Here is a 13,514-nt window from a genome sequence, read left to right on the forward strand (position 1 = left end):
ACATTCGACTATTTAGTCGAGTTGACTGTCCAACCAACCAAGTGAGATTTTTTTTCTCGGGCGGGGCGGGGGGGGGGGGGGGAAGTTTTAAAAGTTTAAAAGTTTTTGGCAAGAAAGGTGCCTCCTAGCGCGTAGCCTGCTGCCTGAAAAATGTGCAAAAATTGTGTGACAAATACAAAGCTAGTAATACTTATAACATGGAGGAATAAAATTATAATTCTAATTTTACACCAAATTAAGCAATTGTCAACATGGTCAACCCATCCCAACCCATGGTCAACCTTTCTGTTTTCAGAAACAGCAAGTTCTACATCCATGGTTAATTAAAAGGCCAGTCAACATTCATAATTTTCTTCAAAGTTTTATAATATGTATGGTTCAGTTACCATAATCAATAGCCCCACAAAAGATTAAAGTGGCTCACAAAAACACGCCACGCGTGGCGCTATGATGCGCCAGCTAGCAGCACACAAAACAAGGCAAACCTATGTCGCGCGACCGACCGACTGGGGGACAAGTCTATTATCATAAACTTTAGTGAATGGGAAAAACACACACACGACACTGTCCCGTCCCGCGATATATAGACTTAAAATCACGGATTTCTAAGTTATTTCACGTTTATACGGTTCTTAACTGGAAGGGAAATAAAGGTAAGTTACTAGGCATCACTGATTTTCTACTTTTATTTTCAGGTTTGAAATTTATGGACAGAAAAAACAGCAAAACATGTGAATGTTTTCTTGACGGGACCGTCCGGACTGCTGACAGAGTTGTCTTAGCAACGCCCTTTTAATTCATTGGAATTCACTTTCTGATATATCAACAACGTGTGTTGTTTTGCAGTTTAAGAATGCTGAATATATTTCTTTATAGATTGTTCTACATTCATGTGAACTCAATTTTGTAAATGGCAGGTTTGGAGGTTTTGAAGTGGTTGGATAATCCGGAATTCTGGCTTGGCAACCATTTGTTTATATCGAAGTCTCGTGTGTGTGAACGGGGCCGTGAACGTGTACAAAACGCCAGTGCTGTGCTAGTGTGGATGGGCGATTGTGTGTGTGTGCAAAAACACAAAAATCAATGCAAAAAGGGGTGCACACTGTGACACCTGCAACAGGCCGCTCTATCAATCATTATAAAAACTATATTCCCCAACAATTACAAAAGAGAAGACAGCTCCAAAATAAAAATATTTTAATATTCTTTTAAAAATTTGGTGCTGTATCCTTCGTAATCAAATAAATTAGTTTTTAACTTAACCCAAATGAGATCCCCTTTGAAAAACTGAAAAAGTGGTCGCAGGATTTTTTTTTATATAGCCTACCGGTAGTACAGACATTTTTCAAAAGAAAAAAAATGTCCAATTTCTGTAACATACATTAAAATAAAAGGTAGTTTATAAAATTACACCAACATATTTATATACAAAACATCATTTAACAAGATACAAATACAAACAACTTGTTTTCATTTTAAAAATGTAATCCACATTTATCCTGCACCAGGTTGTAACAGATAAAGTATTACAAAGTTTTATCAAAATATTTATTTTTTAAACTAGCCTAAACGTGTGTTGACAACTATGTCATAACTTATTTCCCATGTGAAAAACTGCATGCATAATGATTGTTATGATGTATACACAAACTTCAGTAACTTCAGTTTGTGCAATAGTTTTCGTTTACATGGAATGAAATCTTAGTCAGGAATCGATCGACAGAGTCTTTGCCTGTGGGGGTCCATTGGAGTTTGGTTTCATTTGGGTGTCTTTGTTTTCAAAGAGAGGGCTTCATTCAAGGATAATTTAACACCTGTTATTTAGAATCATTAGAATTCATTTAGAATTCTATGAACTCTGATGCACCTCCATGCGCCGATAATAAAAGGAGATTGAACTCACACAATGCTGTAGAACTAGAAGTAAGGTTTGCAGTGACACCATGGGCATAAATCTCTAGTTTATAGGATTAGTGCCGATGGTTCTGAGAAGAATCGGTGGTTTGACAACTCAACTTTTGATCAGATGCTCTGAGCCCAAATTCATACAGGAATAGGAATATCAATTCCTACATTCAGCTCCACTGAGTTACTGCATTGCTATGTTTTCTTCCTTGTACATGTAGCCTTTTTTATTAGCCTTGTTTTGGGCGAAATTACATTTTAAAAAAATATAAAAAAAGACAGCTGTTTAGCAGAAAATGCTGCTTGACAAATTGCTTTGCTAAGTAAAAATTCAGCAATGTAGACTTTATGTAACTTTGGCTGGTAATCTGTTTCTATTGAGCATTACTGTTCTGTGCTTAGCAAGTTTTTGTGCTTATAGGCTTTATGAAATTGGGCTCTGATTGTCTTCTGGAGAATGGATTAAGAGGACAATATTTTTTTCTGGAGAGGTTGACCAAAAATAAATAAATAAGAGAATGAGGCAGACTAAATCTTATTTGAAAACTTGGTTTAAGTGACCAACCACTGTCAAATATCAGTCAAAAACTAATTATTAATGTTTCTATAAATGCCAGATGACCACCTGGTCTTTATACTAATTTTGTTCCTAAATATCTGATGACTTTATTTTATGCTGTAAAAAAACAAACCACTGTTTACTCAAATATCACAAGCAAATATTACAAATTATACAAACAAGTTGATATGGGTCAAACCACTCACTGTCACCATGGTAACAGTACACATGGCGCCTGGTAGGTTGTATGTGAAACGCTATCTGTATAGTTTAGCAAAGTGTATTTTAATGGACGTGTGGATTGAACTTTGGTACCTCGTAACAAAACCTTGGTTACCGTGCTAAAAAATCAATTGTTCTTTCGTTTATATTTTGTTGTTTGACATTATTTGATAATGATATGAAATGGTGGCAAACAAAATTTTGAAGATCTCTTTTTGAAACAAATGTAACAAACAAAAAGTGAATATATTAACAGTCTCTTCATAAATACAAAATTTCAAAGAAATTATGATTCTCGTACAACCCTCCTCGGTTGTACTCTAATAACGGACCGCGTCTTCACATAATGCGCGTGGGGCACGGAGCGCCGCTGGCCCCCACGAGCCATCTCTCCCACGAATGCCTCAGACTCTGCACTTTGAAACTGCCTCTGCCTCGCACAATTGATTGGGGGGTTTGAGGAATTGAATGAGAAAGAATCACCTGTTGATGAAAAAAAAAACACTTCCTTCAGCGATGTTTTTACCACTTTTGTTGGAGATCTCAGATTATTAATTGTATACTTTTGTTTTATTTTGATGATTACAGTTTGAATTCCAAGATGGATCTCCTCAAACGAGACGTCTCTAAGTTGAGAGAAAGATACAAGATTCTTCAACAGCAGCAGTTTACATTTGTCTCAGCATTAGAGCATTCAAGGAGTGATGCCTTTGAACGAACTAAACCAGTTCGGACAATAACTCAGGTTAGTTAAACAGGGTTAATGATGAATAACTTTATAACCAGTGTAACCACTAAACCAGGCCAAATTTCATAAAGCTGCTTCAGCAGAAAATATTGCTTGACAGATTTCTGCTATTAGCAAAAACAAGCAGGGTACCTGTCACATATTGTGCGTGTGAGATAGGATTTTGGCTGGTAACCCTATTCTGGTAAGCAGAAATATTTTGTGCTTATTAGATACTTTTTGTGCTTAAGCAGTTCTTGTGTACTTCTAACCAGGGTGCTAACCAACCAGTTCAAAAATATCTCGAGTACAAGAGGGCAGCAAAAAGTACCTGCGAAGAATTCTATGGGCCATAAGCAAAAGCGCAGACTTCCATGGAAACGCAGACTTCCCAGATAAACACTGTGTACAATTGAGCCTTGGTGCCGGCGTCCATCAGTGGCCAATTTCATGAACCAAAAACCTAAGACTGATTGGCCTTAAAATGCAGTGCTCTTCTTCACTTAACGTTTTATTTTTTTGGCAATTTAGAAAAATTTAAACTAATTTTTTTTTTTAAATGAACGGTACTAATCGTGTGGTACATTCTGATATGCACCAAAGTGACACTTTTTCAAATCCTTTTTGTGAACTCTGAAAACAGATTAAACAGATGAACGACAGGAGTAGGAATGCAACGGACAAACGAGCAATGCGCCAATGGCTTGACCTCCTGAACGACCTCAGTAACCTTCTACGGAGTGTAGAGAACGCTGTCGGATCACATGCCAAGGAAGGTGCCATAGGAAGGGCGCTGGATCGATGGAAGGTCCTACTGAGTCCCAATCATGATTTCTCTGATTTGAGAGCCAAATACCCACACCAAGAGGTAAGTTTAGTGTCTAAGGTTGAATTTCATACGAAAAGTTATTGATAATGTTTATTTGTCAAACTTTTTCAAAAGTAGTTATGTCCTGACGTTTTGACCCTATTATAACAGAGTCTTTCTCTTAGGCTACATGTAAATGGCATCAAAACACGCATGAACATTTAAAGGGTAACAGAAGCAGTCAAGTGGGAATACAGAGAAGAGAGAGTCAGAAGGCACACAGAAAAAAGCAAGTGGGTAAACAAAGGATACGTTCGTTTTAGCTTCCCTGGGTCGACCCCGGTCTGCCCTGGTACGTTCGAATAGCTTTGACCACGCTCACGCGGGTCAGCCCCCAGTGCCCTGCTTGTGGAGTGGGTCACTTTGGGGTGACCTGAGGTGCATGCCGTCACCACGAGAGGGCGAGTGTGATCGTTCGATTAGCTCTTGTCAGGGGCTCACCTGAGTGAGCACTGCGGGGTCGACCCAGGGAAGCTTATCGAACGCACCCAAAGAATAGGGAGACAAGGGGGTGTGGATGAAGGGCTGGTTTGACCACAAGAAGTTGGAAACACAAAAGTGCAACATCAAAGATGTGGAAGAGGGAGAAAAAGTTATTAATTAGTGAACGAGACAGACAAAAAAGGGTGTTATCTGTGGGGAAAAGGAGAAGGCAAGGACAAAAGTATAGTAATATCAGGCTAGGGTCAAAACGTACCCTTTTGGTTGGTAAGCAGTTTGCAATCAGCTATACCATTTAAAAAATTGTTTTCCTCTTTGACCAATAGTAACCAGTGAATTTTGTGAAAAGTTACAGTGCAAGTTTGTTGTTATCCCCTCAGGTGAACCATCTAAGCTGTGCTGAAGCTCGGGTGCTATTCGGCGGCGCAGTAAGTCTGGTACCCCTTGTCTTTGACCAAGCTCATCGGGTACAAAGCGAGCTCTCTAAATTATCTAAAATACCATCAGGGGCAACCGGTGCAAGCGGGGAACCGTTGAAGGAAACATATCCACCTAGACGATCTGTACAGAGCGCTAAGCATCATCGGTCACACACTGACGGTAAGTAACAACTTCATAGAGGACCCGAAAAAGACCTTTGTTTGTTTTATAAATGCTTCTCGTCAAGGGAAATCGACAAACTCCTACACGGGGATATAAACGCCAAGCTGGCATAAGCCAATCACTCACACAAACACTGGTTTAACGTCTTTGACTATGAATGTCATAAATCAAGAAATTGTAATTCAGTAACTATACTTGTTGTAGTCATTGTGAAATCAATGGTTAGCATGGTAGGATTCGAACCTACGACCCTGTGATCGCAAGTCCTGCAGTCTAACCAATTGACCACGTTGACCATAATTACCTCTGGAAATTTGTATTAAAAAAAATGTAACAAAATATTAGTCAGGTCTCCTACTCTTCTGCAACCCAGAAGCTTACCTGAATATCTTCTATTTTTATCTGAATTAAGGTGAGGTACCACTCCGAGCCAAGACTGCAGTTGGTTCCCGAGACCAAGGAGTCGACACCAAAGACCTCTCAAAGCGTATGCTCAGGCTCTCCTTCGGAAAAATGCCCAAGAATACCGACGAACCCGTCCTGTTTTATCGTCGCACATTGAACGGCCGATCAGATAAATTATACCATAATGGCGAGATAACACTCGACCGAGCCCCATGGCGGGGTGCTTCATACGATAAAATTAACCACAAAGAACACCGACATTTTACCAATTTAGAGGGAAAGCTTTACTGATGAATGCTTTATGAGTTGAGAATTGAAGTTAGATGAAGAGTTTGTTGTGGGTCGCGTACGAAGAACTGGATCAGATAACCCGTTCAATAAGTTATGAGAGAGGCGTACAGCTCTCTTATGACATTCACTAATCCACTCAAATTTGATATTTTTCATATGAACATGCCATATCGAATTAAATTGATGTATCTATTTATTTCCCTACCTTCTTCCACGCCCAACATGTTGGATAGGGTGGTCAGTTGCTCTTTGACTATTCAAGTTATTGTCCTTTTTAGATTCCAACATTTGTTTGTTTATTGGAATGCTCATACTGCATTGTGAAAGTTGACCTCAACTTTACTGAAATAGTATCTTGCATTTTCTAATCATACATTGCGTACATAAAGCGCTGCTAAAATTAAAGAAAGCAAATCAATTTATGGGCTCAAGTCGACCTTCCTTTGAAAGCTTGACGTGAGTTGTTTGATCAATTTTTTCTGCTCATTCTTTCAGTTCTTTCAGAGTGAGCTTTTTTACTATACTTAAGTACTTTCTCGTCCTGAAATTTCATTAACCTTTTAGACATTTTGAGTTAGATTTTCAATCAGCCACTAACAAAAAGCTGAAATATTTTGTTTTAATCTTGTGCCTTGCTTTAAATCTGTCTATATTTTGTACTTTTTATTTTTGACGCCATATTGAACAATATTTTTTAGAGAATGCTGAAATATTAGCTAGTACTGCTAGATCAAAGATACTAATCAGTGGACTGTCTCTAATGGGATAAATAGGAGCTTTAGATTCGGGAGTACGCACAAGCTCAAGTAAACTTTCCCTGCTAACCTGTGAAATACGCGTGAACGTAAGCGCAAAATTCTCTGCTTGGTAAGCAGAGCCATGAAATTCTTGGGCTACTTCTACAACTACTTAAACAACTTTTGAATCAGAAAATGTCTCTCAACTTCTGTGTTTAAAAAAAAAGGTTTGACTCACATGCAAAGTTTGAAGTTGAGTTTGCACAAATTTGTTTTCCGTTTTGGTTGAAAGTCGAGAAATTTTAGTCCTAAATGAACACACAATTTTTTAGTTTTTTTGAAGTGCTGGTTTGAACAAAACAAATCTTACAACAACAGATGAGTAAAATCTGGCGAGTGATGGCTAGAAAAGAAAAAAAACCCCTAGAAAACAGTTTTAATAATCAACAGAGCGGGTTAGGTGACGGCCGATTGTATTATCAAATTATTCTGATGTAACTAACTTAGTCTGTAATATAAACACAAAATGTGTGAATCTAATGTAAAAATGTACTCAATGTAAAAATAAATAATAGATTTGATTGAAAGAAACATCTTGTTAAGTTGTTATTTTGTTGAATGAGAGATCCCCTTAAGTGGCAAGGCCAGGGCGATCACTTTAAAGACACTGGACACCATTGGTAATTGTCAAGGACCAGTCTTCTCACTTGGTGTATCTCAACATATGCATAAAATAACCAACCTGTGAAAATTTGAACTCAATTGGTGGTCGAAGTTGCGAGATAATAATGCTTGATTTCGCGACCTCAAAATCTAATTCTGTGGTCTCAATATCAAATTTGTGGAAAATTACTTCTTTCTTGAAAACTATGTTACTTCAGAGGGAGTCGTTTTTCACAATGTTTTATACTATCAACAGCTCTCCATTGCTTGTTACCAAGTAAGTTTTTATGCTAAAAATTATTTTGAGTAATTACCAATAGTTTCCACTGCCTTTAAGGTGACACTTAACTGATTTGGGCTGTTGACACGAATCAAATGCCACCAGAGAAACGTTTCACTTATGCCTGGGTGAAAAAAGACACAAAAAGAGTTCAGCCCAACATATTATCTGTTAACTTTTAAAGTTTATTATTTCAAAAGCTAAGTGGAGGTTTATAAACAAAATGATTGCCTAATAAGGAATAATAATTTACAATGTTTAGAAATGTACAGTTTGGACAAGGGACTTGTGTGATATACCTTTTAAAATAGAGAGTTGAAACATTTGTAAATAAAACAACGAAGATCGACTCCTGGAGAAATTTGATCAAAGGACACAACTTTAGTTTGAAAAGAAGGAAATGAAATCGTTTTATATGGAAAAAAGGTTTTGAAACTTTGATCTAAATTTGTGTACCTCTTATCATAGACACTTTAAAAGCAAAGTATACCTTTGGAATTTTGGAACCGTTGTGATCCAAAATAAATGTAGTTATATACAATAAAAATGAAAAGTGAAAATTTTACTCCAAAAGGTGGTGGCATTTTGGAGATATTGCCAAAAGTCTAGAGTGGTGATGTCCACGCAGGAGAAATAATACCGTAATAGGAAAACATAATCTCAGAAACGTTTCTCAGATTGAAATGTTTGTGAATCCTTTCTCTAAACCCACCTTCCAAAGGAATTTTTCTCAAATATTATACATGATCACCAGCTGCTGTGCTTCTTACCTAGTTAGTTAATATGGTCGTTAATTTTTTAATCAAATATTACATGATCCTACACATGAGATTGCTTAAATTTGTGTATAATAAACTATCTTCGGAAAACTTTCGTTCCATTTACATATAATTTGATGTGTGAAAAATACGATTATTTTATTCGGTATATATTTTGTATCTCTCCCATCCAAGATTTTCCGAAAATTACACATAGTTATCCGATTTCTGTTAAATGTCTGTACCAGTTAATTCCTTAAACAAAACAAAAAGCACCGTCAAAATAATGACTCAACTAGATGCCATGTTCCCTGTTTACAATAGCCAAACATCAATACAAATTGGCATTATACAAAAAGGGGTCAGTCTTTTTTGCTTTTTCAAATGACACAGCGTAAAGAGAGAAAGTCAAACAAAATGACGGTACAACAACAATAACCTACTTTTTGCATTTGAGGTTTTTTTTTGTCAATAGTACTGTAAACTGTAAACCACCACTTGGGACGAGAAAGGTAAAATTTCTGTTTAATCTAAAAACAAGTTTGGGTCATATTTAGTTAGGCCATGTCGCACGAGGTAATTTACAGGCAACAAGTTCCAGGCGATCTCCAAGAAGAAAATCAATTCACTTTACTTACTTGGGGGATCGAAAGACATTTATTTGAAAAGTGACTCATGTGCTACCAAAGTGGTCTTGAAGCATGCACTACAGTCGGTTGCCTCCAAGTTGCCTACAAGAGTTGCCTTCGAAAGGTGCCTCATTCGACAAGACTCTTAATTCAATCATACAGTTTGCATTGACATCTTGCCAAATTAGAGACAAAAACATTGACAAGAAAAGAGTAAGAGGACAAACATATCTTTGTAGTTGTGTTTTTAAAACAGAGGAATTTCTAAATTAAATTGACAGTGAGATGGAAAACTGCCGATTTTTTTAGTTTTCCCAGTCTGTGAGTTGATTTGATTATCTTTTTGGGTGTAAAAGGAAAAATAAATTCGGGTTTTAACAACTATGACTACTTTTACAAACAAGATTCTTGTACAATTAGCTGAAAATTTCAAGACAAAAAAGAGTTGAAATTTTCTTGCATAATTTAATCTTTTAGGCAATGTCGCATCTCTTGGACAAGTAGAAAATGAAGGAAGTTGCTGATGTGGTTTCTCTAAGTTTTTTGTTTTAAAGTTTATCGCATTAAATACAAATGAACATTTATGTCATAATTACAAACACATAATAATATCAGTGTCACGTATTTACAAATTGTTTAGTCTTTACAAACAAACAGCAGGACCAAGAACAGAGCCCTGTGGACCACATGCAATCATATTGAATAGATGATATTGAGCATATCAATGTTTCTATATTATAAGTTATCACAAAAGCGCGAGTGGAATATGGAAAAATATAGCGCTTCTGCGTCCCATATCCAACGAGGCTAAAGGCAGAGTTGGATATGGGACGCAGACGCGCTATATTTTCCATATTTCCATGAGCGCGCGTGTGATAACGTATTTATCTTCAAGCAAAGTTGGTGCGTGACATAGAACACACAATACGCATGGTACATGTAGTGATATTAGCCGTGCAATATAGGTTTTTATCACCACTCCATTCTGCCAATCTGATTGGAGGATTAGCGCGTACTTGAAGATAAAACAAAAAATCCAACACCTCCTGATAAGGTAATACCAGTTACAAACGTGACTGTGTTTAAATAATCAGCTAAATAGGACCAAAGGTAGAGCCTTGCGGGCAACTGGTATGTAGTACAATAGGTTTTGTTTGAAAAGTACCGGTACATATACAGTACATTCCTTAAGATATGAACCTGGGCCCAATTTCATAAAACTGTTAAGCAAAAAATACTGCTTAGCAAATTTCTTTGCTAATCGAAAAAAAAAATGAGTGGAGTACCAGTTGTAACAATGTAAACTCTATGGAATTTTGGCTGATAACCAATTTCTGTTTGTGCTTGTGTTATGTGCTAAGCAAGTTTTTGCTTCAAGCTTTATGAAATTGGGCCCTGGCACAGAAAATCTTGCTGAGCAAAAACAGTGTGCCGGTACAAATTCCTGAAATTGAGAAATTTGCCGAGCGGTATTTTCTGCTTAACGGCTTTATGAAATCGGGCCGTGCTCTTTTCCTGGCAGTATATAGAGACAGAAGAACTTCAGTAGGTCGATGAGCGGCAACTTCTACTGACATTGATAGAAACTTGCTGCAGCATACAGCAACAACTTGCACCTTTAAGTTCACAATACAAAGCACTCGTTCAATTAACAGAAATCTAGTACCAGTTGTAACAATGTAAACTCTATGGAATTTTGGCTGATAACCAATTTCTGTTTGTGCTTGTGTTATGTGCTAAGCAAGTTTTTGCTTCAAGCTTTATGAAATTGGGCCCTGGCACAGAAAATCTTGCTGAGCAAAAACAGTGTGCCGGTACAAATTCCTGAAATTGAGAAATTTGCCGAGCGGTATTTTCTGCTTAACGGCTTTATGAAATCGGGCCGTGCTCTTTTCCTGGCAGTATATAGAGACAGAAGAACTTCAGTAGGTCGATGAGCGGCAACTTCTACTGACATTGATAGAAACTTGCTGCAGCATACAGCAACAACTTGCACCTTTAAGTTCACAATACAAAGCACTCGTTCAATTAACAGAAATCTGTTAGTTTGAAATAGTCGGTGGGGCAACCATTCACTCGCTATGCCGGTTGTTATAAACAAATACTGAAGCTTTTGAAAACTAGCGTCTTCACTTTCACTCTTGGATTTATCACAACCGGCAAATCAAGACTACTGCTTTTTTTTTTCGATTTAACAAACTAATACATGCATGGTGGTTAAAAAATTGTTTATAATTTCAGGTCTTTTGTTACCTTTTAATCAACCAAAGCATAGTACTTTAAGCAAGAGACTTTTATAAACAACAAAGACCAACAACACAAACTGCGATAACATTTCCAACGACAGCAAAAACTTATCAACTTGAGCATGTTGCCAAAAGTTCACTGACTTGAATGGAAAAACCTAAGCAGTTGAAAACTCTTGAGGGCAGTACAATGCTCTGACTGTCAAAGCTGTGTATGGGACCTTTCCATTGTTAATAAACAAACCTAGCTGGTCGCCATGGTCGGCCGAATGTTGGTGAAACATTTAATCAAAATTACAGATGTTTTAACCAAATTCAATATTTTCTGAAAGTTTTCATTTAAAAGATACCTCCCACGATTGTTTTCTTTATTTCCGACAAATTCAACACTATTTTTGAATAGTTGTGTGACACGATTACAAACTGTGGCCGTTTGTTTTTATTTTGCATTTAAGGCTTTCCATAGTTTTCCAATCACAGTTTGGCAAACAATGGCTTGCACCAAAATTACCATAAACGGCCGCAAGATCTGACCAATTTCCACTCATTTTAAAAGGTCAGAGCAAAAGCCAAGTCCTGAGTTGACATTTTCTACTGTTTTCCAAGTTAGTGTATAGTATCTAAGTTTCTAAAACAAAACCTAATTTCTGTTTTATATCAATTTTCCAGACACTTTTACAAAAAAACAGTGTCTAAAACTTCTATATAGATATGAATGGTCTCCAAAGGAAGTATTGTTTGAAGCTTTGCATGGTGTGGAGAAATAAGAAGAAACTATAAATAAATAGTAAACTTGTGGGTACAACCATGTGTAAATCTCTTAGGGTGAGTGTTGGCTCTGAAAAGAGCCGGATGGGTCTCGACGTTTCAAACAGTATTCTCCTGAAGACGAGCAGAGTATACTGTTCAAAACGTCAACCCAACTGGCTCTTTTCAGAGCCAACAGTCACCCTAAGAGATTTACACATGAATGTACCCGCAAGTTTACTATTTTTTTATAGTTTCTTCTTAGGTCTCCAAAGGAGGTAGGGACATTCACTATGCATTATTTTGTGTATAAACTGACCTTGCACCATCATGCGTAGCAAACAGAAAGTCAATAGAGACAATCTTTCTTCAACCTGGGTTGTACCGGGTAGGAGATTCTGTCCCCCAGAAATTCTGTCCCCCCATATGGCGAACTATGACCCTTTTCGAAACGGCTGGATTTGGCTTTGCATTCGGCCCAGGCTAGCTTGGCCCCGCGGTTGTTTTGACAATTGCGCATGCTTTGCATATACGCGCCCGGGGATTCAGACGAGAGGACGGAGCCTGAAGCCAAAACCAAAGCCGAAGCCGTGGTTTCGAAAAAGGCCATAGTACAAGCTACTTATGTTAGCGCCCTCTTTTGAATCGTCCTCGTCCAGCCAATGTTAATTTCTCATATGGGGGACAGAATCTCCGGCGCTTGAAGAATTTCCTGGGGAACCGGAAAAAATTTCCCGGCACTCAGGATCTCAAACCAACACTGACAGAATTTTCTCATTTTCCGACCACCACACATTTTCCAAATTTTGCAACTATACCTGCAAATTCCTTTCAACATGTTCAAAGATTTTCAAATATTTACCTGTCAACAAATGGTTTCCAAGCCATCGATATTGACTACAGGTACTTGGTTAAAGTAAATTTTGATGAACTAAAAACATTTTTCCCCCATTAAAGAAATCCTGAGCAGAAACCCTATTCACCCTGTTGTGTACTTTTGTTCATTTAGACATCACGTCACAAAGTCTCGTACAAGGCGTGTACAAAAAAAACCTCGTCCATTTACAGCGTTTCTACTTCAGCCACGATTAACACAAAAATGGTTCAATGACTAATTCATATAAAAAATTCATCTCCTTAACGAGTACGACACCTTACCAAATATGCATAGCACATAAAAACATGTCAAATCATTTACAGTATTCACAAGAAAATAATTTATTCACTAATCTCTCCTAAATGCCCCCAATGGTGTTAGTGTGAAGAGTTAAAAAAAGAAAAACAAACAAACAAACAAACAAACAAACAAACAAACAAACAAACAAACAAACAAACAAACAAACAAACAAACAAACAAACAAACAAACAAACAAACAAACAAACAAACAAACAAACAAACAAACAAACAAACAAACAAACAAACAAACAAACAA

The 13,514-nt window shown here is 37.3% G+C and overlaps 1 protein-coding gene across 2 annotated transcripts; it reads left to right on the forward strand.

Moving 5' to 3' along the window:
• The first annotated feature begins 542 nt into the window (after positions 1-542).
• On the forward strand, positions 543-12,188 carry LOC139948118 (sperm acrosome-associated protein 9-like). Of its 2 annotated transcripts, none has more exons than XM_071946156.1 (5): positions 543-653; positions 3,275-3,431; positions 4,057-4,281; positions 5,103-5,322; positions 5,738-12,188. In XM_071946156.1, exons 2-5 carry the CDS (start codon positions 3,288-3,290, stop codon positions 6,019-6,021), a joined length of 873 nt encoding a protein of 290 aa, XP_071802257.1. In that variant the 5' UTR covers positions 543-653; positions 3,275-3,287; the 3' UTR covers positions 6,022-12,188. The 2 variants fall into 2 exon arrangements, with proteins under 2 accessions (XP_071802257.1, XP_071802258.1); XM_071946157.1 differs by lacking the exon at positions 543-653 and adding an exon at positions 2,793-2,926.
• The last annotated feature ends 1,326 nt before the right edge of the window (positions 12,189-13,514 follow it).

This window comes from Asterias amurensis, chromosome 15, assembly GCF_032118995.1.
Source record: "Asterias amurensis chromosome 15, ASM3211899v1".
NCBI lineage: Eukaryota > Metazoa > Echinodermata > Asteroidea > Forcipulatida > Asteriidae > Asterias > Asterias amurensis.

What these genes read in the sequence shown, in the direction of transcription:
- LOC139948118 (XM_071946156.1), top strand. Translation starts at nt 3,288, where the DNA reads ATGGATCTCCTCAAACGAGACGTCTCTAAGTTGAGAGAAAGATACAAG. An exon ending in CAGTTCGGACAATAACTCAG is followed by an intron (nt 3,432 to 4,056) that starts GTTAGTTAAACA and finishes CTCTGAAAACAG; the next exon opens with ATTAAACAGATGAACGACAG. An exon ending in TCATCGGTCACACACTGACG is followed by an intron (nt 5,323 to 5,737) that starts GTAAGTAACAAC and finishes ATCTGAATTAAG; the next exon opens with GTGAGGTACCACTCCGAGCC.